The sequence below is a fragment of the Eutrigla gurnardus genome, assembly GCF_963514095.1.
Source record: "Eutrigla gurnardus genome assembly, chromosome: 2".
Taxonomy (NCBI): Eukaryota; Metazoa; Chordata; class Actinopteri; order Perciformes; family Triglidae; genus Eutrigla; species Eutrigla gurnardus.
Window position 1 is genome coordinate 11,913,070 of NC_139916.1, and position 25,912 is coordinate 11,938,981.

The window sequence follows — 25,912 nt, forward strand, 5'->3', positions numbered from 1 at the left end:
CTTTGTGAGGATTGAAAGACATTTTTTATTTATTTTTTTAAATTGCATTCTGAGGGCTTTTTTTTTTTTTTGGATTCGAACGAACAACAAGAGGAAAGTGCCAGGACACACAGTGGGAAGCAATCAGACTTTTGTTTTTTCTGCTTCTCCCAAACAAACCCGCCGTGCGTCACCAAACAAAAAGGCAACAGGTGCAAAGATGTGAATCCTTCAAATGATCCTCCAATTACCTCCAATTCCAATCTGCCCCAATTCACTTCGAAAAGACTCCTTCATTGGTAATTAAAAAAGAAAAAAGAAATCATGTTGAATCATGAGATTCAGCCCTGCATTTAGATTGGCTTGTCCTGAATGAGTTAGAGGGGGGGGGGATTTTTGTCAAGTCTTTTTTTTTTTTTTTTTTGACTGGCAATCTACCAACTTATATCATCAATCAAGCCTCTATAGGAGCACTGACATGAATGTCTAATTGCACCAAAGACAAGAGATGAGAATAGTCTTTTTAGTTGAAAGTATGCCACAGTGAAGTGGCTGATGAATTAACTATTCATGTCTTAATCAAGGTGCTTGTTTTCGGCCCCATGAGCACGAGAGGAAGTGCGGCGGCGCGTGGGGTGGAGGGGGGGGCACGAAAAAGAGGGGGTGGGGGGAGGAGCTTAATATATGCTAATGCAATTTAGAGTTTTGTTTTGAAAAACAATGCTAGAAAACACTGGAATGAAAATGCAGTGTGCTAAGATTACTATTGTGTAAGCAGATGTAGAGTTTTGGGGGGAACAAACATGTTTTTCTTTTTTTAAAAGAACTGTAGAGGAGAAAAATAAAAAAAAACGGAGCAGAGAGAGGGGGGCAATATTCAGTCACAGATTTGCTACTTTATTACGATGCTAACAACAATCAGCATTCATGCTAGCTAACTTCCCATGAATGTCAAATTTATTTTTCTAATTAATACATCACAATGTGTAACAACGCCTCGTTACGGTCCTTTGGGTGACGGCTGTCGATGGTTATTGTTGGTTTTATTTATGAGGCCAAATTGTCATCTTGTCGGTTTATTGATCGGGCGGTTGGGCTAAGAAGCGGTACCTTTCACTTGTTGTCATAGCAACGGCAAACGAGCAACGTGTTTACTTCCTCTTGCAAATCTGCGACTTTTTTTCTCTCTGAACATTGCCCACCTCTCTCGGCTCTGTTTTGGCCCTAATACGCCGTCATAATTTGCAACATGGCTATGTGTTTAATTTATACATACGCCGGGTAGGAAAGGTGTTCATGTTCCCGGGACTAAACTGGAGAAACCTTCAGCAGCAGACAGAGCAGGTCGGTGTGAGCGAACCTCAGCCGCCACATTAGCGGCCCATCAGGGAGGAGAGGAACAGCGAGCACAGCAAATGATGGGTAATGCCCACTTCTGCTCTTCCATGTGCACGTCGACGAGCAGGTACTGTTACTTTTCATTTCTCCCCAGGTTGCAAATTGGGTGTGTTTGAGGCCTAATTTTCACTGTTCTCCTCAGAGCACACACACACACACACACACACACACACACACACACACACACACACACACACTCACACACACACACACACACACACACACATGCACAAACATCCCTCTGTGCAGCAAGTGGACCCTCTCTTTGGAATAAGAGTGAGAAGAATTCTCTGTCTAATTTATCATCCCTGATATCGCCACTGACCCATGTATATCAAAGATGTGACCCCTGTGGTTACCTTGGAAACCAGACTGGCTCTGTAGGCGGCCAGGGCTTTCAGGTACTCCTTCTTAGCAGCCTCTGTTTTCCTCTTGTAGTTCTGCAGGGGCAAACAACAACAACAAAAACCATTGATTACAAAGGTGGTGCCAAAGGCTAAAAATGACCCTGTTGGTTCATCGCCGACTGATGGAGATGAGATTTCAGGAGTCACGGCGTGACTGCCGTGATCCAGCGATTATCAAATCCAAAGAGTTTGTTTTTTTTGCCATCTGCATGGTGTCGCTGCGGTTCAATCGTTTAGCTTCTTTCAAAAATGTTCCAGAATGCAATGACTTTAAAAAAATGAAATATTACGGAGCTCAATGAGGAGCGAGAAGCTGTTTGTCATTTTTCTAAGTTGCTTTCCAGCCTCTTACTCTATTAAGGCTGTTGCTCATCTCTTAATCAGAGCTGATGTCCCAGCAAGTCACTCAGACTGGGAGGGAAATAAATAGAATTCAAAACAGCATTAAGCAAAGAGGCAATCTCAAGCCTTCTGAATGAACCTCAAATGATGCGTTAAGACAAGGAATTCAAGTTAATGTCATCACATGTCACTCACAGCCCCTTTATGGCCACTACTGGCTTTTTGATGCGGGGGGGAAACAAGAAAAACACACACACACACAAAAAAACAACCCTTAAATCGATGAGGAAGACTCAGATCTTCCTCTCTTGGAAGCATTTTTAATACGTGTGTTTTTTTTTAGTGGGTAATTACTGATCCTCAGTGTGAGACTGTCTGCTCCACGGACGGGGGTCACTTCTTTCAAAGAGGTGGGGTAGAATAACCATTAAGCATTCATGTGTTGCCAAATGCACAAAGGCTGGCAGCTGCTAACACATACAGTCAATAAACAAACAGACATGCACACGGAGCAGCAAACAAACCGGGGGACGGAGACGGATACCATCTCCTGCTCAAACAGCTGATGTTTATCCTCTCACTCATCCCTGTTTACAATATTATTATTGCCTCCCCCCCTTGTGATATACATCCAGGTATTTTGGAACAAGACGGCGTTGGATTAGGAAACTCCAAAATACAGGAATACACCGCAGACTTCCCCTACAAACCGATAATCCCCATTAAGAAATTAATTACAGTCCGAAAAAAAAAATGGACAACCTTACCCCTCACCCCTTAAATATTGATAGAGCGATGGTTGCCTCCTTTTAATGAACCACCAAACTTCCCCCAGCAGCTTTAATTTCAAATCAATTTAACATAGCTAACGATTCGAGCAACGACGGATACTTTTAAATAAATTACCATGCCTAAGGATGTCTAATTATTCCAAAGTGAGTGGATTCATTAGCAATTGAAGCCGTCGGAGACCGCAGGTCAGTGTGAATTAAAAATAACAAAGCTGCGAGGGGGAGAGCGTATGCCTCCGTCGTAATCCCGACACAGAGGTGTCCCGCCTGAATTAGCCCCTAATTGTACCTTAATGAAATCTTCTTGTTTGATAACCAGTTAATTACAGGAGACAATAACTCCGGTACCCTGCTGACACTGAAGGGAGCGATTACCCCCTTTACGAAAAAACCCCACCGACCGGTGAGCGGAGGAGGAGGAGGAGGAAACAAACGGGATGTAGAGGAGGTGGAGGGGTGAAAAAGAAGGTAGCGAAGGAGAAAAATTCAAAAAACAAAATTGGACAAGGACGTGGAAAACAGGCAAAAAATAGATAGAAAACTTTGGATAGATGGGGAAGTCGCCTATTCATGGAGTTTGATATCAAAGCAAGCCATTTAAACAACGTTACAATGTTCTCTTCCTTCTATCTGACCTTTTCACACAACTCCAACACAGCAGACTCAATAACATACAGCTAAGGTATCTCCTGCACCTCCTACCCAACTCCATTACCACTATTCCTCCTCTATCCTGTATTTAAAAAAAAACAAGTGAAAAGTGATCTTAATATTAAAAAAAAAAAAAAAAAAAAAAAAAGACAAAACACAAGAAATATGTTCTTTTGTGTTTCTGGGGCAACTTTAACATGTAGTCACCTTGAGGAATAACGCAGCCCATTGATCTTGGCGCTATAAAACAAACGCCTTCGGGAATTAAAAAAAACAAAACACTGTATAGCGTGCTGGCATTTGAAATCATCTTAAAAAATGAAGAAAAAAAAGAAAATATGAACATAAGCATGAATAAAAAAAAAAGACTTTGTTCCACTAAACTCAAGGGCGACACTGGAGAATACAACGAGCAAAGTGTGAAGGGGTGGAGAGATGCACAAAGAAGCTGCAAAAAAATACAAAAAGAACCACAAAAAGAACACAAATCACAACAAATGACACTTCTGATCGCTTCTTCAATAAAATGCAGCAATAAAAGACGCCGCCTTCGATGCTTTTATTTGAATTGTGCAGCATGCTGCGTTCGAGGACTACTATAGGTAATTGGAAACGGGGGCCACATAGTTAAAACAAACGCCGTGTGTATAGGGGGAGGCTGGTGTTTACATTCAGGGTTTGCTCCTGCGTGGCTCCGGAGGGTCTGACTGTGACATTATAGAAAACACCTCATCGGTCCTTTAGGGATGGCGTGACAGTCGACGTTGTCGGGGGAAAAAATAAGAGAAAGCATTACAGCGTATACATCAACGGGCCCCTGAGCGGGGAGACGTAGGGACTGAAGCTGCATGTTGGAAAAATACTGTTTACGGTGTGAGAAAAGTTTTCATTCTTAATGCATATCACTTCATCGGATGCTACGTGCTTGTTGGTGAAATGCTTTAATGGGTGTGAACACGCAGCGGCTGAATCGGTTACACTCGTGTAACTGCACGGCTATCAAGTTTATGCATTTGTTTTTTTGCACGGGGGGGGGGGGAATAAGTGACAGCGCTCGTCACGGAGAATAATTAGAGCAATCACGGGTGTTATTGCCCAGACAGGGTCATACATTTCACTCCGTAACGACATCGTTACCTCGCGTTGATTACGTGCCTTTTTGGCGAGGTGACACGTTTGATTAAACACACCAATGTGCAAACAAATCAAATAATTAGCGGCGGGAATGGCATGAATAAATGGGTGGATGGGTGCCCCTTTTTTTTTTTTTTTTGTTAATCTCTTCCCAGATAGTAGTGTGAAGGACAAATGTGTTTAGGAGGAGAGACAGACAGGAAGAGAGAGAGAGGTAGACGGACAGAGAGAGAGAGAGAGAGAGAGATGCATCTACAGTGCAGAATCTAAGGTGAAAAAGAAGCTGGGACGCCAAGGGTTAAGAAGCACAAACAATAACATTTCGGGAGCAGATGTCCTTGAGGCGAAAACCAAGGACGAGGCAATTGCTAATCTTGTATTCCCAGCATGATCAAATCACCAGGCAACAGATATAAATAAAAGGACAGGAAATGAGGAATTCACATTCAAGGGTGTCAGTGGCGAAATGAAGATTCATGGTGAAGAGCCCCAGTGAAGGCGGCAAAAAATTAACTGCAAATAAAAGGGACAGACGGCCTCCAAAGAGTCCGGCGTATATAAAGTGGGTTTGGTGGGAGAAAAACACACACACACACACACACACACACGCCAGGCAGATAGGGTCGAGTCAACGGTGGCCGGGGCTGAAGGGAATGGGCTGCACTTTGTCACGGAGACAGGTGCTTTTATTTGACACCCAATAGGCGAGCTTGGCTATTCTGAAAATATGAGTCTGCGCATGATCATCAGACTGTCTCGTTTTCCATTCATTTCCCACCATCATTTGTCACCGCAAAAACACATCGCAGCCCTTTTCTCTGTTTCTCTGACTTTGTCCGTCGCTCTACGAACGCTAAAATGAAATAGAAAATGTGCGAGGTGGAAAAAGCTATGAACTGCAGTAAAATGGTAATGCAGTTCTGTATGCACAGGCCTGTGACCAAATAAGTGACATCTACACCGCTGATGGCAACTAACTTTTTACTTTTTTTTTTCAAATTTGATTTTCTACTGCATAATGATGTTTTCCTACCAGTTGATTCTGTATGGTTGGTGCAAAAAATACGCTTTTCAAGGCATTAGATTCACTATGTCATTTGGAAAACATCTTGGTTTGGATTCACATTTGTTTGTTTTTGGTCACAGCAGGTAGCTGTTTTCAGCCAAAACAGCTTTAAAAGCACTGTTCTCTACCTTGCCAGCAACAAATAAGATATATTGTTAGCCACTACCTGACATATCTGAACATTAGGCAGCTAAATAGCAAAAATATTTCCTTCAGGAGCTGGTAGAGACCAAAAACAGAGCTATAAGTAAAGTGAATATTGGGCTTAAATTCACCAGGTGGCCAGAAACACGACACCAAAAGATACTTGTTGTGTAAATAGGCAACTGTTTGCTACAAAGTTCCTTCTATCACCTTAAAAAATGATGGTGATGTCACTTTTTTGATCAAGAATGTGTTATATATAATCCTGCTTCGAGCACAACAATAAATGAAGAGTAAATTCTCCGTACATGTAGAATATATGACTCTACCTGTTTCTGCTCCTCTCCGAGTCCGTCCCACATGGAGGCCACGATCTTGGATACGTCTCCAAAGGTGGCGTTGGGATTCTGTCCTTTAATGGCCGCCTGGGTGTCTCTGAAGAACAAGGCGTAGGCTGACACCGGCTTCGTGGGCTCGTTGGGATCCTTCTTCTTCTTCTTTTTTTGTGGCTTGGGCTTGGGCTTCATCATCTCCGAGGACGGCCGCTTCTCGCCCGTGATCTGGAAGACCATCAAAAGCACAGAAAAAACAAAACCACTTTATTGACACCGCAAGAAAATAACGCGGCCCAGGTGACGCATGTAGACTTCATTAAATGCATAATTCAAGCTCTCCGTCACCCGTTTAGTCAGCGATCGGAGAATATTGCGACGATGTTTCAACCGACAGTAACGTTTTTACACCGCTGGTTGACAGCATGTTTTTTTTTTTCTGCCTTACTTTGTCAAAAAATAACATCTGTTAGTTGAATTTATCCAACCCTCTTTTTAAATCTTTATTTTTCAGTTGTTCAGCAAGTCATAAATTCTGACTCTTCATGCTATGGGGGGGTGAAAGGAATTTTAAATCGCCTGCTGTATCTGCTCCGGCTTTGATGTGGTCTCAGAGTGAATTGGAGAGAGCAAATGGAATTACTTACTGATAGGAGAGATGGTAATCATTTTTATTCACACACGCAGTGAGAAGCACAGCAGAGATGTATATGCAGGGGGAAATATATTTTTTCTTTAACTAAAAGGATCCCCCTTCTTGTTACACTGTATCACTGCGAGCTAGCATTTTAAATACGCCGATGAATCTGAAACACTGCGGATGTGGCAGATTCAATTATACACCCATTCACACGTCCCCCCCCCCCCCCCCTCCTTCCCCTGATAGAAACGCAGCAAAATCCACAGAGACATTTGGCCGGTGGGCAATTTATGAAAGCAGTTTTTTTTTTAACAGATTTACATCAAGCAAATGAATGTAAACAAGTGTCCTTCTCATTTAAATGAATGAGGGATTTAAAAATGGAGTGGCGGCTTTTCAAACCAGATTGTATATAACTAAAAAATGACAAAATAAGATGGGATTGCCCAACCTTATCTTGTGTTGCTGATGATCAAGCCCAGTTAAAAGTCACATCTGTAAATAAAAGAGGTCTCATGTACAATATATCTCAAATTACTTCAGGGGAAGGTCTTGTTTGGTATAAAGTTGGCCAACAAACTTGCAAATATGCCATTCTGGTGATGGATTATCATTGGAATAGCAATTTGTCTGAGGGTGAAATTATAATGTTGCACAAAAGGATCAACATAACTAGATTTTTTGGAAATGTGCTGCCCTGAAAAAAGGGGAAACGTTAAAATAAAGTTGGTTTCTACACCTAAATCCAGTCGTGAAGTAAATATTTCAAGTCAATTTTCTTTTGAAATGTGACACCACACTCAACCAAAAGAAAATCCCATTAGTTCCCTTCAACAGCAGAATTTCCCAACCGTGCGTGTTTTCTACCCAACCTGCTTCAAAGCACAAGCGTATCTACCCTCCGAATTCCTGTTTGGATTTAACAGTTAGCATGCGGACCGCTGAGTCGCTCCCCATCTTCCGTAAGAGACTCAAGACCCTGTTTAGAGTTCACCTGGACTCTGCTTACCCCCTACTACCACGCAACCTCCCAAAACAACCCCAAAAAAACGTGGCACTCATTGCTTGTTTGTATGTACTCGCACTTACTTACTGTATCTAAGCACGTATCTCTGTTGTATACCAGCTACAGGTCAACTTAGCAATCGGGGTACTGGACACTTGTTCTTGTGAAATCCTGACTGTACTAATACCGATATACTGTTCTTTCTTCCAACAAATGCACATATTGTAAGTTGCTTTGTATAAAAGTGTCTGCTAAATGCCCTCAATGTAAGTAATGTGGATGTAATGGACCGTCTTCCCGAGAAGCCTCTCGCCTCCTACAGCCGCTAACTAACAAGCCACAGGCAAGCGTCGCTCCAGTACCTTCGAATGAGGATCGGTCTCCTCTTCCTGATTGGAGCTCGAGGGGGAGGGTGTGGCAGATTTACTCCCAGGAGGTGAGGGGGACCCATGAGGCAGTGCACTCCTGCTGACCTGAGGGTTTAGCTGGGTCAGTGCACTCATGGGGTTGGGCAGTATCGGAGGTGAGCTGTTTATCAGGGGGTGGTTACGGGCGGGGTCATAATGAGCGCCGTCAGGGTGCTGGTGATGGTGTTGCTGTTGGTGGTGGTGCAAAGCCATCTCCTGCATCTGGGGTGAGAGAAGAACACCAGCTTTACTATCTTCTCCTCCACTCAAAGTGATTAAAAGTTTGCCAATCAGCCAAATATGCAAAGACTAAGAAGTGGAGATGACATTTGTTTTTTTCAAATTTGAGGAAAAATGTGTGTGTGTGTGTGAGTGCGGTGTGTGTGTGTGTGTGTGTGTGTTGGACAAAATCTATAAAAATCCCTTAAACTGAGGCTGGTGGTTAGACAACTTCTCTTTACTTGCACCACTTTCAAACTTGCAGGTTTGTGGCCAAGTTTATCCACGTTACTTTTTTGGTAGCTGACTACAGCTTGGCCTTCGTACAGGGGCTGCATCTGAATTCTGGGAGCAAGGCAATTTATCAGCTAAATATCTCTCTGAAGAAACTAAAAATATATGTCATCTCTGTAAGAAAGGTAATGCACTTTAATTCCCATATAACCAGATACGTTGAATCCCTCACCCCCAACCAACCAAAAGACATCTACGTTGCTCCCTAAAAGCTCATAACATTCAGTCTCAACTAACCACTAGACTAGTGGACTAGAAGAAGAAAAAAATGTATACAGCATCTGTAAGTTTCTCAAACTTGCTTGAAAAGCTCAAGACTGGAAGCCTTTGTATTTCTGGCCCGCTGCCATATTTATCGTAACCGGAGCCAGAAAATCTAGACTTTTCATGAGGATGTTGGAGCCGGATGGAATCTGATGAGCGGTCAACGGGGCTCGTCGTGATTGGCCGCTGACGGCTGTCAATCAAGCAAATGCGACCCAAACATATAATTTAAAGAGTGAAAATTATAGTGAAGTCATTGTCAAAATCTAAACGAGAACAGTGTGTGTTTGTTTTGCCGTCTATTTTTTTTGTTTTCCAGCCCACAACTGGTTCATTTTCACTGCGTTCACAGTCAACAGAAGTCAGATGATTTCAGCAAAAAAATACTCTTACAGATCACTGAGCAGTAAACCTGCTTAGCACTCAACGGCTGTAAGAAAATAGTGGAGCATTCAGCAGGTAAACAGTCAGACATTTTGCTCAGAAAGTGGTGGAGACCAAAAACAGAGCTAAAATAAGAGTGAAGATTTGACTTAAATTCTCTCAGATGGGCGGAAATGCGAGTCCAAATGGATGCTTATATTGCTGCTGATATCGTGAGTGTGTGCCGTACAAGTGGCCAAATAATAATAACACCTCGGACCATTCACTGGGAGTGGAATAAGTGCAGGTCCACCTGCGGTTACATTGACCTGGTTTGCGTTTGATTGAAGATATTTGAAAGTTTTAAGGAGCCAGAAATGCCATTACCTTGCAGAGCAATTATCGAGTCACTGGTACTGATAACAACCCCATCAACCCCCTGCAGATGCATTATGTTCACTGTGTGCTATGAAAGACAAGAATATCACTTACTGCCATGTTCAACAACACCTTTTTTTCAACACTCGGTACAAATAGAAAACAAAAAAAGCGGTGCTCACAGCTGGAGGGTGACCCCCAACACAGAGAAAAGCCTTCAGAGTGATTACAGAATCCGACTCTCAGCACAGTTCTGCTCTTAGCCATCATAACAGATCTTCAATAATAACCACATGAAAAGCTTTTCTTCAAGATTCATCGGGACAGATCACGAACACGCAACCAAAGGATGCTTTTAATGCCGGCATAAATGGGGAATGTTTGTTAATTTACAGATCAGAAAGTGATGAACTAGCATTTGTTAGCTACTTAAATATGCATGAGTTAAATAATACATTACACATTAGCGAAGTGCTAAAAAGATCAAATTGAAAAGGCCCGAGCATACGAGGTCCTGATAAACACGAGTGGAGGTTCAAAGATGAAGGCACGGCGCTCATAATCATAATTGGTCCCAGTAGATTGCTGGAATAAAAATGCACAACAAAGTAATGTTGTACGAGGCTCTGGCCCTGCTTTGAAAAAAAAAACCCTCATAATATTCACACGACATTAGATTCTGCGTTTGCCTCAGCAGCTGCACACAAAAGGCAGTCATGAACAAAGACATTCCTTTTGCATTTCAAATAAGCGAGCTCTAACCCCCACCCTCCACCGCAATCTCCAACTTCCAATCATAATTCAAAACACCGTCACTACACTTCTTAAAACATGAGGAAATAGCTTCAGCAAAATAAGTAGTACACTAAAGGGGGGAGGGAGGGAGGGAGGGGAGAACGGGGGGGAAAGAGAAGGAAATAGAAATCCATTAATTTTCCATTTTCCATGGACTTGCTCTTTAAGGGTCCTCACAAACCAAGATGCATTGAAAAACCAATTAATCAAACGTGAATGGCCTATCATAGCTATAGCCGACGCATTTCCATAGCAACAGCCTCCAGGCAAAATTGTCACCCTTTAATCTGAGCCACACCATGTTTAATATAAACAAGAAGCAGACATGCAGAGGGAGAGAGAGAGAGAGAGAGGGGGGGGGGAGGGGTTCACCGCGGCATCGTGGGTACTTGTGAGAGTAGAAAGAGAAAAGGGTCACCCGGGCTCCTACAGATGTACATAAATCTGTTTTAAGTTCCCACTTTAAGGGATTCATCTGTAAAAAAAAAAAAAAAAATCGTCACACTACGTTACACACCGATTCACCGTATTCCTGTGAAGGGAACGGTGGAAGCAGGCCTCAGATATCTGTATTTCTTGATCTTTTATTTTGAAAATCCAGCGCACATTTCATCTGCCAGTCTTTGTCTTCACGCTCATATTTCATAGCATTGACTCAATTTTCATTAGAGCTGAGTGCTGTGTCCTAACTAATGAAGCTGCGAACTCACCAGAAAAACACAGGAACAAATTTATCCATCGCACTCCGGTGAAAGTCTAATGAAACCGATAGCATGCTGCAGAAAGACGTATCGGGAGGAGGGGGCACGGAGACCCCCGGTGAAAGTGCGCACCGCCTTGTTACGGTTACTAAAAGCAGCTATATATAAAACCTTAAAAGACTAGTGCTCGTTACTCAAAGCACTCCTACTGTGATAATGTACTCCGAAGAGTCGCTCCCTGTGCCATTTCTGTTTTATAACAATGTCTCCGGGTGTTTTCTCGGTCGGTGCTTTCACCTGCGTGAGACAGAGAGAGCAAGAAGTTATCACACAGCAGCATCGAGTCCCGAGCTAAATAAAGCGAGCAGCAGACTGCTGTACAAATATTATGAAAGAATCTGACAAAGGTTGCCGGTTGCCATAGGTACTGTATGCTAATCCTTAATGGTATCATCCGAATGGGGGGGGGGGGGGGGGGGGGGACTTGGTTGGTCACTGCTCTCTGCTTTTAGCGTTTAACACATGCTGACTTTTTCGTGGACGGCCTATAATACAGCTTTTTCCCCCCTGGATGTATGACTTTGGTCGAAAAATGATGCCATGATGTTATGTTTGGACGTAAAACCTGATGGATGGTTGAGAAATTATCGGAAGTGGTCCTTCCTGAGCCGAAGAAGCTGACTCGTCGAAAAAACGTTGCTCATCACCCTATTTGGTGGCACAATTATAAACCAATTACTGCCAACTTGAGAAATGCAGTGTCCCATATTTATCTATATTAAGATTATTTATAAAGTCGGGATTGGGTGTTCCCCTGGGTATTGTCTTGGATGTAGCTGTGCTTAACCTCCAGCAATGTAGCTGATCAGTCTCTCTAAGTGGAGGAGGGAAAGTAAGAGGAAAGGAAAGGAAAGAGGAGAGAGACAGAAAGACATAACAGAGGAAAAAGTTTAAAAAAAAACTCAGAATGACCTAATTACTACAATCCACCTCCCAAAGTTAGCAAACAGTGAGATATTGCTTTTTTTTTTTTTGCCGTGTGGAGCAGCCGAGGCAGACCCAAACTGTGATGTAAAAAACCGGGAAACTCGTCACGCCTGTCGTGTTTGTATTCACATCTTGTACATCATAGTCAAATGGGAGTCAAATAACAAAGGCTTTCCAATTACGTGTAGCACATTGTGTGTGAGATGGAATATCACAAAGCCATTGTTCTCCTGCTGCTCCTGACCTTACCTTTGAAATGGTTTCACGGCCGCTCCGATTGCCTGCACCATTTGATTTAGCTAAGGGGATTTGACCACCAGCACAGAGATGAGGGGAGAAAAAAAAGGGGGGGAGAAAAGAGAAGAGAGAGGAGCGTATACGGCCACAAGGAGAGGGAAGAGGAGAGCAACCTTGCTCCGTCCTTACGAGGATTGTACCGGAGTGGCATCTGTTTCATCATGTAAATTAGCAGCTTGATTGCTGTGCAAGGTTTTTTATCGCCCTCGCATCATAATAAACTCCCGATGTGCTTCAACTTTTATCCTCATGTAAAAAAAATGAAAAATAAATATTAAGCGTGTCGGTTTTTAATTAAGTGCGAAAGTTCATTCACTTTAAAATGTAAATGACAGGTGAAATGTGGTTCGCTAATTATGAATTATTTTTTTATAAATGTCTCAGTATTATTTTTAAAGAGACAAACTGTTTTAATCCACTTTAATCAGAGTCCCAGACCGGCATCCGTGGCCCCGTCCTGCCCCCCCTCCCGCCCCCGGTTTGAATACGCGGTGATCACCGCTTCCCCACGAGAGTCCTGAGAGTTCCCCCCTCTCCTCGCCTCCCCGCATGACTGGAGCCATCTTGTTTAGAGTGATGGCTCACTCACGCAGGTTCACGGCTTGCTATTGTAAAATCACCCAGCGTTTAATTGAAACAAATGACTATAATAATAGAACATTATCCCTGCAGGCACCCAGCCATGACAGCTTTAATTAGAGGCGTGTTCGAGACTGATCCTTCAAAAAAAAAAAAAAAAAAAAAAAAAAGCACCGCCGCCGTGCAACACGGTGGTAAACACGCCTTGAGGTGGGGGAGCCTACGCTGCGCCTCAAAGCTACTTCTCATTCACCCCGAGGGCAAAGCGCTAACAACTCTGGTCCTCAAAGAGCCTCGGAGCCTCCCATCCCTCCCTCCCTCCCTCCCTCCCTCCTCCTTCTTCTTCGTCTCCTCTCTCCATTCATCCATGTCTTCGGTTTATCAAGCTTATATACACCCAGGAGGGTCATTTACACAAGCTGAGAAGAATTAATAAGAGAGTGGATTTATGAATCATACACTACTTAAAGTATGAAAGCGCAGGCAAAACGCCGCTTCTGCCTTGTGACATCAGACAGATGCTAAGTAAGGAGATGTGACGGGCAACAGATGACGGGTTGTTTAAGAAGGAGTGAATGTGTCGAAGCTTAATTGGATGTATTTTTTTAAAGAAAACATTAGAAATATCACCCGATAAGACGAGGACTCTTTGATTCGCTTGTAATAAATTGCGCTGATACAGGTGTAGCAGCAGCCAACTGCATTTAGCAATGCACCGCTCGGTGCTGGGCTGGCTCGGTGTTGCCAAAACAAGGTCACTTTTCAATCATTCCAATTACATGCTCGTCAAAAGGAGAGAAGAAGAAGGTAAAAAAAAGAAAAAGTGAAATAACTTGCTCTTGCACCCTCCTGCGCTGAACTGTGATCAAGTAATTAATCTGGCAGAAAAACAGCAATACCTCGCAAAACAGCATAAGGAAATAATTACAAGTTTCGACTGCAAACTTGAAAGGTGGAGAGAAGAAGGCAATTTCCAAGAAAGTCTTAAGTAGCCACACTGCAGAAATGGATTTGCCACAAATATCTCCCCCAAAGCCAAACAGAGTCTGTGCCAACACGTTTGATATTTTAATAAAATACAGAGGAATTACTTCTTAAGCTGCGCCATACCGATGAAATGCTAAGTAGTAAGTAAAAAAAAAAAAAACGAGAAGTGGAGTAAAAAATTGTAAAAATGTCAACTTTTATGATACAATTTAACAACCCGTTGTTGCTATTTTCCCTTCAAAGTAAAGTACTTAATCCCTGTGGCTATTATTATTATTTTTGTTAATGATTAGATCTAAAAAAGTGTCGCTGGGAGCGCTTGCAGAGAAAGTGGCTGATGTCCCCGGTTGTGACTGACTGGTTGGTTTGAGATGTAAGCCTGAATCTGTGGCAGCAACAAGGCGGTGGTTGATTTGCAGATAGTAATGTCATGATGTCCCCCTCGGCACCATCCTCCATGTTCCTCATTACTGCTAATGTCAGAACCTCCTTTTGCTTTTATTTCCTCTCCCTCCCTCCATCTCTCTCTCTCTCTCTCTCTCTCTCTCTCTCTCTCTCTCAGTTCTTCTGTTGTTCCTCGCTCTTTATTCTCTCCCTCTCTCTCCCCCTCTCAGCCCGGGCGTGTCTCCCAGCTCACCTCACAAAGCGTGGCGTCAGAGAATCAGAGCCTCGCCTGACATGACATGCAGGAGACAGTTGTGAGGAGCGGCGGGGACACACACACTCCTGACAAGCAGAAGGCAAGACTCCTCTGCTCCCACTAATGAGACTCCTGGCTGCCGTGTCAAACACACACTTTGTGTGTGTGTGTGTGTGTGTGTGTGTGTGGGTGAGTGTGTGTGTGTATGTGTGGGCGTGCCCACTCTCCCACACAACAACCAACAACAACAACAACAACAACAGAAAAAAACAACAAAAAGAATGTAGATGCAGAAATAATGAACACAAAAAGAAGAAAGAGACCCACGAATGGAATGTAAGGCACACACACACACACACACACACACACACACAGTGTGCTGTGTGTCGCAGGTCACACATTTGTGACAGAAGCCACCTTCACCTGTATTCTCCAGCTTTGAGCCGTTAGTGAACGCTGCAGACAGCAGATTAACAAACAAATTAACTCGCCGCTATTGATATGCTTGTAGCTGATGTGTGACTGAGAAAAAGAAAAAAAGAAGAATCTCTTTAAAACAGGTTTTCCACCGGATTAAATGTGCCCACACGATCAAATGTTGTACTTCAATTCAAGTTTTTTTTTTTTTGCTACAAAGCTTCTGAAGCTCCGAAAATATGTTCATGAAAGGAAAATGGAAAGACAGAAATGAGCCACTGGTTTGTTACAAGGAGTCCCTCATAAGGAAAAAAAAACAACAACTTTAATCCATATTTGAAAACTCTGATTTCCAACCAGATTTTTGGGATTTGTTTGAAACAGCAAAGATGTTCCTCAGCTTACTCTGGTGAGATTGTGACCCGGCCTTTCTTTCTGTTCTGATGTCAAATGTAAACCTCTTCTGGATCACGGTCACACAGCCCCCTCGTACCCAAAGTGTTTTTAATCACCCCGCCTGGAGCCACTCCCGTGCACATTAGCAGACAGAGTGGCGGCCGGGTGGCACAGCGGGGGGGAGCCGTCCCTGAGTGGGATGACATGGGACGGCTCGCCACCAGGGCAGAATATTCCTGGTGGTGGAAAACCCAGAATGAGCTGATGGATGGTTGAGATAGGTTCACAGTGCAATATGGACACGATTTCATGGCATGATAAATCTCAGCGGGGGCCCCATGGCTAAGTGTAATATGAAATCCCTTATCTTTGGTATCGGCTTCATAACGCCGGCTATCTGCCGGAGCTGAATCTGCCTTTGTTTCTTTGGGCTTCTGTTCTCTGCTTGAATGCCGCTGTTGATCACATCTACAGACCGGAGGACGGCCCGACCACAACAACATGTGTGTGATAACGCATCTTCCACTCGCTTTGTTTTGGAAATACGAAGTGATGAATTATCTAAATTGAAAATTGTCACCGTGGCGATCTCCTCTTGCATTACCTGCGATCACGCTGATAGGGCGTTATTAGAAGAGGTTTTCTTGCGCTCCGTGCGGTGTTTTTGTTAAAAAAAACAAGTCTAAATTGTACCTGCAATATGAATGAAATGCAATTTGTCTCACGGAAGAGATCCTTTTGAAGTCCGGCGTGTGTGTTATTTAATACCATCTCTTCAGAATTTCTGATTAAAAAGAAAGAAATTAAGTCGGCGCCTTATCCTCTGATTAGCTTAATCCGATTAGGTTAATTGACTTTATCAGGGTGGAGGAAAATAGATGAGCCGCCGTCGCAGTAAAAGTCCCAACCACAGAAATGATTGGAAAATAACCTATATTTCTTTTTTAAGCAATTTCTTAATATACAACTACAGTTTCATATCACATTGCCAGAGAAATAAGGCACTTTCTCCCAGGAGATGAGAAAAGAATTGAATTTTTCCTTATCGGTCATCTATTTTTCCACAGAATGCTATTACTTGCTGCCTGCCGTTGCTAAGCAACAGGAAATATTAATAGGACCTTTTATTAGCTAGGCTTTACCAGTGGAGTACTAAAATGAGGAAGTGGAAAACATGAATGCGTTACATAAATCTCTGAACCTTTCAGGGTTTGCACAAGTCTCTGTTTGTCCAGTGATTTATGGCCGTGATGGTTCATTTATGGGAGAGGGAGGTGTGAAATGCCAAATGGAACATTAGCCTAAGGGACAATTTGAAAATAAATAATCACAAAAAAAGTGGAAGAAAAAAAAAAAAGAGGGAAGCAGTTTAAAGAACCCTGTTTTTTTCCCCCTGCAGATTTCCAGAGGCCATCAAACAAGCAAGCTGCTATTTTCGTTCCCACTGAGAGTATTGATCATTCAAAAATCATCTATGCCTGAATCAACATAGAAATAACTAATACAAGTCCCATTCTATCAGCGGGCTTGTTGAACTGTGCTGGAAAAGCGACAGACGTTCCATCATTTCCCTTGCAGACGCTCTAATCCCTTTTTAAAAAATGACTGAAAATGAAGGTCTTTCAAAGGAGAAATAGGTTTTTCCTTCATCTGAATGAAAAGTATAGAATAAGGCGTCAAAAGAGCAGGAAGTCTTTAAAAGCCACATTTAAAGTCCTTATTGGAAAAAAAAAGTCTAAACACATTTAATTACAGTATATAAACTCGATAACGGTCCAGGTGACGTGTTTTTTTCAAGACAGAGCAAGATTTTCCCTCTACAAATATCCCATTATCTCTAATCCACCTTTCTTTCTCCCGCTCCGTGTTTATACAAAAAACCCAGCAGGTGTACAGTATGCGATAATACGTTCGCCGAGGCCCCTCCATCAGAGAGGGAACACATTAAAACACACCTCTGCTCTCTTATCATTAATTCATCCCAGCTTGTCTGTGACAAGTTCAGTTGACATTGCAGCTCATATTTCATTCACGCCGTCTTGGAGAGCGAGCACCTGTCAGGAGCACTTAATGCCTCGCCAGTTAGAGAAGAAAGGGAGAAAAGAAAACACGAGGCATCCGCACCCAACTTAACATGACAATCAGGGGGGGATTAACACTTGATAATTAACCCCAAACAACTGGAGATAAAAAAAAAAAAAAAAAAAGAAAGCTTGTAAGTAAATTCTCACGTTTGAAATGTTGGCCACAAAAGAAATCATTTGAATATGAATGCAGCCGGCGGGCCGTCGTCTTTACAAAATGAAACTGACCCTCGTATTGGACGTAAACCAGTGAGATAATACCTGAGTTTCATGAAGGCTGCATGCATATAGCTCTCTTCTGCTAATACATATCCATTACGCATAACATCCGCTGGCTGATTATACATTCATCATCCATTACATATTCAAAACATCACACTCGAGCCCGGGTTTTGATGATGGCTAATATTGCATGCATCATTGAGGAACATGAAGAAAAAAAACGTAATCAAAGATAATTTATTCCAGTGGCAGGCGTGTGCAGGTCGTATGGATCCCAGCAGCATGTTAAATATACCATAATTGAATACGGAGCCGTTTCCCTTCTAAACACATTGCTGATGAAAAGCTCATCTACTTGATTCCAGCCTATAATATTATAGGTTTTGCTTTTTGGGCAAAAGTATTTTTTTGGTGTAAATGAAAGACACAACAACAAGGCAACTCCACTTGTGTGTCCAGCAATGATTCAGCAGCAGAGATGCGTATCGTCCCGGGCCGTATTGATAAGATCAATGCAACCTGAGCACGGCTATTAAATGTCTAATGTGTTTTGGAACTTGTAGATGCTATGACAGTGGGGGCATTAACAGAGAGAGGGAGAGGGAGAGAGAGAGAGAGAGAGACCCTGCCAAGTGCATCAGAGCATCAGAGCTCTGAAAGATATCAGGTTTGGCCAGGAGGGGCTTCAGACAGCAACATAATAAGCATAAAAAAAAATAAAAAAATTGAATTGAAAAAGGACTCTTTACAGAATTAGGAAATTAAAGTCAACTCTATCTATGAGGTTTTTGAGAGTCAGCAGAGAAAGAAACCGGAAAAAGTCATCGCCTCGCTCAGGACTCGGAAATGTCCGACCTTCATATTCGAAAAAAGTACGAAAGAAAGAGTGGAAGCCGACGTTGTAAATGGTAAACCATCAACTAAAAGGCAAATGTCCAGAATTTGCTCGTGTTTAATTAAATAATATGTACTATCATATAGACCTGTTCTGCATGTTGAATATGTTGCTGTGTCTTTTTAAATACAACATTCTGAATGTTATTATTATGGCAACAAACAACTGGTTTCCATGTGAAGGTAGAGTTTGTGAATGTTTACCTGTCTCTCTCTCAAGCAAACAAAAATGTGTATTCATCCGCAGATGAAAATAGTCCCCGATGGTGACGGCCCATTTTTTGTTGAAACTCCCAAATCGTTCCCTCCGACGACATCTTTCAAAAATCCTCCTCTAAAGAGTTTTAAGCACAGAGAACCGAATCAACCAGCTATGAAATGAATAATTTCCGTTATATATTTTTCACCCAACGCGCCGCCACGTTGTTCCGTTGTGAAACCCGGGAGCAGACCGTGAAGCAGAACACCCTCACACTGGCTAATGTCTCCATGGTAACCGCGAGCTCCATCAACCAGACGCTGCGGTTCCACTTTAGGATTGTGGGTAGCGTTGTAGTTCTCCACGACGTCGCAAATTAAACATGTTTTTTTTTCTTAAAACAAGTTTTGTTGCTTCTACATAAACACAATCATGATAATTCTACTTCGGATTGTTCAAATCCTTGATTTGGAATATGAGTGTTATTGTCATTTCCGGGACCTCATTGTTGAGCGCTTAAGTCCTCAACAAACTCAATACTTATTTAGTTAGTTCATAAAAAACTAAAGTGTCTGCTCATTAAAGGATATCATTAATTAAATCATCTATTCTAAATCTAATCATAAACTGTTAAGAAGAGACAGACGGTTGGTTTTGGTCTTTGACGTGCAGATAAGACCAAAAACATATGCTTTCATATTCCCTCATCTTTATTTTGAGCGTGATTGTGACTCTTGATGGTGGTTTGGTCTGGAGGATCCACATCCCACAATGCACCGCTGTATTCCGCCGGAGATCAAAATCTCCCCGTTTACTTCCATCTATCTATCCATCCTGTCAAACAAGCTCCCGGACGAAGATCGACCGCCGCCGGAACAGTGCTCTCCTTTTTTTGTTATATAATCGGCCTATTTATTTTTATGTTTATATGGTTGCACCTGCGACGGAGGACTCTCAGACGTCCTCCTTGAATCATATAGGCGGCGCATTAAGGAACCAGAAGCTCTCAGCCTTTTGTTGAGACAGAATAACCTTATTTCACTCAACTGAATTATCTCTGAATATCTAATAATGAAATCCAGGAGCTACAGAAAAACTGGAGGTATACGCTCATTTTGAATAAGAGTTACCTCTTTCCTCTTTGCAATTTCTTCTTGCTTCCCTCCCCACACCGCCCTCCCTCCCTCCTCACCCCTCCTCACCCCTCCTCTCCCCATCCAACTCTATTGCACTCTTTTCATTGCCCAGCTCACGTATTGAATCTGCCTGATGAAAACAGATCTCACTGCAGCACCACAATAGAATGGCTGATGCAGGAAAGATGAACCCTAATGGATTTTTTTTTTCAATGTGCTCAAGATTGAATATAAGGCCTGACCTCCAGATGTAGTGGATCCATTTCAACAGCAGAGATATTGTTTATAGTGAGGACACAGAAAATACACGGACACGCACACAAACAGTGTGTCGACGGGCGGCAAAATAATCCCTTTCTATCTAAATATACATGTTGGGTTTTTTATTTTATTTTTTAAGCTTGCAAAACTGTCTTAAATTTGAATTAACCCCTCGTAATTTATCTGCCGTGTCAAGTGAGGTATTCATTATGATAGAATCTGGTGTTTGAACTGCAGAGTTTGCTTAATTGCTCTGCTCAGCAGACTGTGTCAAGGTGAGGCACCAATTTAATAGACACTCCATTCTCAGCCCAAATGAACCTCTGCTACGCTTTGGTAGGTTTCACCAGGCAGCCTATTTGACTTAGAAATGTCTGCGTTCGCTTCGTCTGCTGCGTTTTTTTCCGAAGTCGAAGCCCCTGAAAAGGTCTCTGTTCAAGAAGCCCCCCAGAGCCGGTTAGAAATACCAAGGTTTGGGGAGGTTAGAATATTTTTTACTTTAAAAAGAACCTGAATATAAACTTAATATCACAATCATGATGTGTTATTTAAAAAAAAACTAAATTAACAGGCTTTTTAGGTGCGTGTTTTGATTATGTTCGTTTCAAAAAACGTTTAAAAAACTCGTGAATTTCTATCACACAAGCCTAAACACTGAATCTATTAAAACCGGCGAGTGTGGCCCTCCGCAGCAGTAACAAATACCCCGCCTGCCGAGGGAAACGCCGGCCAATCAACCACTGTCTCGACAGTAAAGGTCATGACCAAAATGCAAAATGAATATGAAGATAAATGACACACAGATCCAATACCTAGATGGGAATATTCCAACATCCTATATGATGTATTGTATGTTTATATTTCGGATATATATCATAGCCTTATTCTTCTTATCTTTCCTGTTTGTGAAGAACATTGAATAAATGATGATAGTTTGTATTTAATATATACTGTGTATATTTACTCTTCATTTCATTTAATAATATAAAATCTAAAAATATATTATTAACTGCATACAATTCCTGAAAGGCATGCCGTCAAGTGCATCTATTTCTGGATCTTTTCACGATACCTGAGTCAATATCAGGAAAGTTATGATATTCTGACCTTTTGCATAAGTTAACATTGTTGAACGCATTCGCTTCAATCATTAAATAAAATCATCTGTCCGTTGTGAGGAGGTTCTCTACAGGTTCTCTACAGGTTCCTAACGTTTCACCATCATCAGTCATCAGGCCGAGTCGGGCCACCTGTGACTCGTTAGGAACAGGTGGCCCGACTCAGTGAGCTGATTTACCTCCAAAGTTAATCAATGAGGACGTGAAATGAAATAGGTTTTCCTTAACCAGGTTGATGTGCTTGTCGGTGCACCTCGGTGATGTCTTCTAATGATTCCCTGTTTCTTTTTTCTCCTGCCCGTTTTCTTTCTAGAGTCATTGTGGTCATCTGGTCTGAAGAGTCTCCTCTTCTTCTTTGTTGGCTTTGCCTGATATCAGACACAATTCCGGCGTCTATGTAGAATGTTTTTGATTTTAGATAATTAAGTCTCTTAAACAGAGAAACCGCTGTTTCGTGTCATAAAACCAGATGAACCAGTCAACTTGAACTCTGTGGGGGAATTCAAACGTCTGGACCAAAGCAACTGTCTGGTACTTTAGGTGGGAGCATACAATTAATTCTAGGAGGGGGAGAAGAGTGTATTCATAGTTTGTCTCACATTTATATATTTCCCTTACTGGTTTGCCTAATCACATGCAGTGGTTCAGTCCAAATAGGTACCCCCCCCCCCTCCCACCCATGCAGTAGTTCAGTCCAATTAGGGTGGAGCCACCAGAGGTATATAAAGGCACTTTAGTCCTAGATCAGATGCGAAACACACCGCACTGACTTTTTGTTGCCTGACTTGATGGCTTTCTTTGCAATGTTTTTTGTTGTTGTTGTAAATGCTTGCTAAGAAACCAGCAGCTGATCTGAGTTTTACGTTGATATATATTATGATATATTACGTTTAAATGAATGAAAAGATCTTGTTCCCAGCCTGGTTTTGGTCCAAACCAGCCTGGTTTTTAGTCATAGCTGCAGGTATCCAGCAGAAGTCATCGGGCGTGTTTCCCTTCACTCTCGTTGAAAACAATTACAAAAAGTTGCTCCAGGTTGCTAAAACATGCTCCTCCTGGTCAGGACCGGAGGAATTGACTGTTAGAGTTGTTGTTCGCAACTTGCTATGAGGCTGCGTTACTTCAGTTTCATTGTGATGCTTGGTTCATAAAAACCAGACCTAAAATCCCTCGTTTGTGTGGAGTTACTACCAGTAATGCAACATATTTTAAAGATGAACAAGAATAAAAAAGTTGAATCAAATATCAAACCCAGACTAAAACATGTTATTCAGTGCTTCTCTCCTGCAATATTTACAACCTGCTCTCTGAATAGAAGAAAATAAAGACATAACTTTGAACTGCACTCATTTCCTCGCCATGCGGAGCCATATGTATCCAATACGAGAGGCCCCCTCGCTTATTGCAGCTCTATACATTATGCCTCGCGCATAAGCTTTACATAATATCATGTGTTGTGATAGAAACGTGCTTTAGTTCCCGCCGTTCTCACGAATGCAATTACGGTTTGGCGATGCTAATTTTGTGGAGGAGTGGTTTTCTGTGGCGGAGCTGAGGGAGTAATCAGTGTGTATTCATGTTCCGAGGCTTGACAGATTGACCGATGCACGCTGTCGAGGTAGATATGATGCTGATGGATTTACCCACAATCCCTTTCGCCATGCATCAAAGCTGACATGGGCGACCGCCGAACAATCATTCAGTTCCCCCACTTAGCCCCCTTCGTCATGTCTTGAAAATTACATTTACCTTTTATAGGGTTGTAATCTGTTTCATATTAGAGACCTATTTCTTTTTTAAATGACTGCCTTTGGCTGTTTTTTTGTTTTTTTCCAATATCCAAAAAGCTTTTGAAAATCATTTTAAAAAGTCCAATAATCTCTCCTGTGCTCCATCATTCATCCCCCCCGAAAATGCAACTTTGTATCCGCCTCAGTGTTTTGGTATCTGTTCACTGTTTGTGTACATGTGAGGGTTAATAGTTTGCCCTCACGTCCTCCTGGGTATCTCAGATACGAAACAAACCCCTACACCCCTACCCCCCCCCTCCCAGTGAGCATCACAGAATGAGACTAAAACATCAGCTTGGTGTCCGGTACTCACCGAGGGCATTTGGCTGGAGACGAGGTGGCCGTCCTGCGCCAGCATGTTTGACATCATGAGCGTGGGCAGCTCCGGGTAGGAGTACGGGTTGAGGAGCCCGTTGTGTTGCAGCGAGTGGCAGAGGTAGCCCGTGGAGTCGTGCTCCATCAGGTGGAGGAGAGGGGGCTCGGGGTGGTTGGGTGGAGTGATGGGGGGGATCTCGTAGTCCTCGTCCCCGTTTCCGCTGCCTGAGCCGCCGCCGCCGCCTCCTCCCCCGCCGCTCTGACCTGTGTAGCTCTGAAAGAGAGGGAGGGGGGAAAGTGAGAAAACTAGGCTCCCCAAGGAAGTAGTGGATATCCACGGATCAAACTTAAAGCTATAAGTCATAACCGATTCCTACATGACATTACACCACATGGGCTGCAGATGTAGACGTTTGGTTCACAGCGACAGACTGGGGGGGGGGGGGTGGTTCAGGCGCCAAGAGATCTAAAAGGTCCCGTTCATTTCCTGCACGCGCCACGTTACGTAACCAGAGGACTTCCCAGGCTCACATGAGTGACGACGCTCCAGTTCAGATCATCGCTAACACAAACGATGAATCACGTCTCAAAATATCTAGTATTTTTACATTTAAAAAAAGCCAAAGTGTAAACGGCGAGGACAAAATCCTGCAACTCTCGAGGTGAATTTCATCAAGAAACATCTGATGGGAAGAAACAGACTCAGCCGTTTGTTCATCTGTTGGATTTGGGAAGATCGGAGCAGCGACAAAAGCACTCTGATTCACACCTCTTCATGTCGTCACCTCCACGCGAAAAGAAGCAGAGAGCATCATGGGCATCGCACGTATTTAGGGTCATTCACAATACAACTAAAAATGATTATTGCAAACAAAATATAATTCATTAAAAACTAACATCTCCACAGACCTACATCATTGTAGTATCACGATGTTCTGTGGAAATGCTGTTTTTGAAAAAGAAAAGGGAATCTATAATATCACACAGTGTTCTAAATCAGTGCAAAGTAGCCGTATCCATAGCAACGCTACGTTAGCGCTTGCTGACAGGCTAACTGTTGCTCATGAATTGGTACCGCTGGAAAAATATTTACCTCGATGCAATTTAGTGTATGTCAACACCTTGTTAACTATTACGAAGAGTAAGGTAACCATGGTAACGGTACGGTACAAAAACATGAATACGTTACAGTCACACTGCCTTGTCCATTACTTCATATATCAGGACACCTTCATGTGTATTATCATTAAAACACTTCTGGTTAAAGTAACCTCATTATATTATAAACAATAATAATAATTACCTTTATTCAGGACACAATGGAAGATCCATTGTAATATTTAAGGCCGATATAACCATTAGAGTCATTAATATGTTCACAGCTTGTTCACTAATTTAATTCAGTTACAAACAGCTTTGTAAACGGTATTTTTTATTTATTCTGATCCGTCATTTTGTTAGAAGTAGGTGTTATATTGTAACATACGTCGAACGTCTCATTTCTGGACAAAAAGCCTCGATGCTCAGCGATCAGTCATAAAGAAGAGCAACAGCCCCGGTGTATTTGTTGTGCTGTCGCGCTAACACACTAAGTCCAATCAGATCAGAGTCCTGCACTGAGGGCCACGACGAAGAAGAAGAAGAGGAGGAGGAGAGAAAAATAGCAGGGAAATTCAACGGGGGAATGAAAAGCAATTTTGTCTGAGACGATCCAACTTGACTCCCATTGTAATGACTGAGTCATATTAATCATCACAAATAATATTCTGGTGTCAGCCATTCAAGGGGTTTTTAATAGAATTTTTATGATTCATGTCTAGCGGTATACATCAAACAGTCAGTTCTGCAACATTTCTGAAATAAATTCAATATCATCTTTGTGTAGGCTGTCATCCTCGGCAGCAGAGTGGTCATTTATCTCTCAAACAGATACTTTTAGAAAATAAGGGGCAGGGGGAGCTGGGAGAAAGGAGAGCAGATACAGGGCACCTTTTTTCTCCTCTTGTTTCTCTTAACCTTGTTTTACTGAGTGTAAATTACAGGATTGTTAAGATATATAGAACTGAAAAGGTTGTCTCTGTATGACAAATTAATTAAAAACAGGCCTCTTTAACAGCAAACAAACCTACTTCAGCCTCAGAAAATATTAATAGTGTGGATTTTGTTGGTGTTTGCTCGTTTTGAAGTGATAGCAGCTTTAAATCATTGTGGTTTTTTTTTAATTTGGCTTTTTTTGCTCCGTTTGGATCACACATTGTGCCTTTTTTTTAAAGTAGCTA

General features: G+C 42.3%; 1 protein-coding gene across 3 annotated transcripts in view; it reads right to left on the reverse strand.

Moving 5' to 3' along the window:
* tox2 (TOX high mobility group box family member 2) overlaps window positions 1–25,912 on the reverse strand; it is an 87,931-nt gene that overhangs the window by 5,359 nt on the left and 56,660 nt on the right. The window contains exons 4-7 of one of the 3 annotated variants that reach the window (XM_084020782.1): window positions 23,632–23,907; window positions 8,253–8,519; window positions 6,242–6,472; window positions 1,737–1,817 (exon numbers count right to left, since the gene is read on the reverse strand). In XM_084020782.1, coding sequence (XP_083876908.1) covers window positions 1,737–1,817; window positions 6,242–6,472; window positions 8,253–8,519; window positions 23,632–23,907 — 855 coding nt within the window. Of the gene's footprint in view, window positions 1–1,736; window positions 1,818–6,241; window positions 6,485–8,252; window positions 8,520–23,631; window positions 23,908–25,912 lie in introns of all 3 variants that reach the window. The other 2 variants (XM_084020781.1, XM_084020783.1) reach the window with 2 other exon arrangements.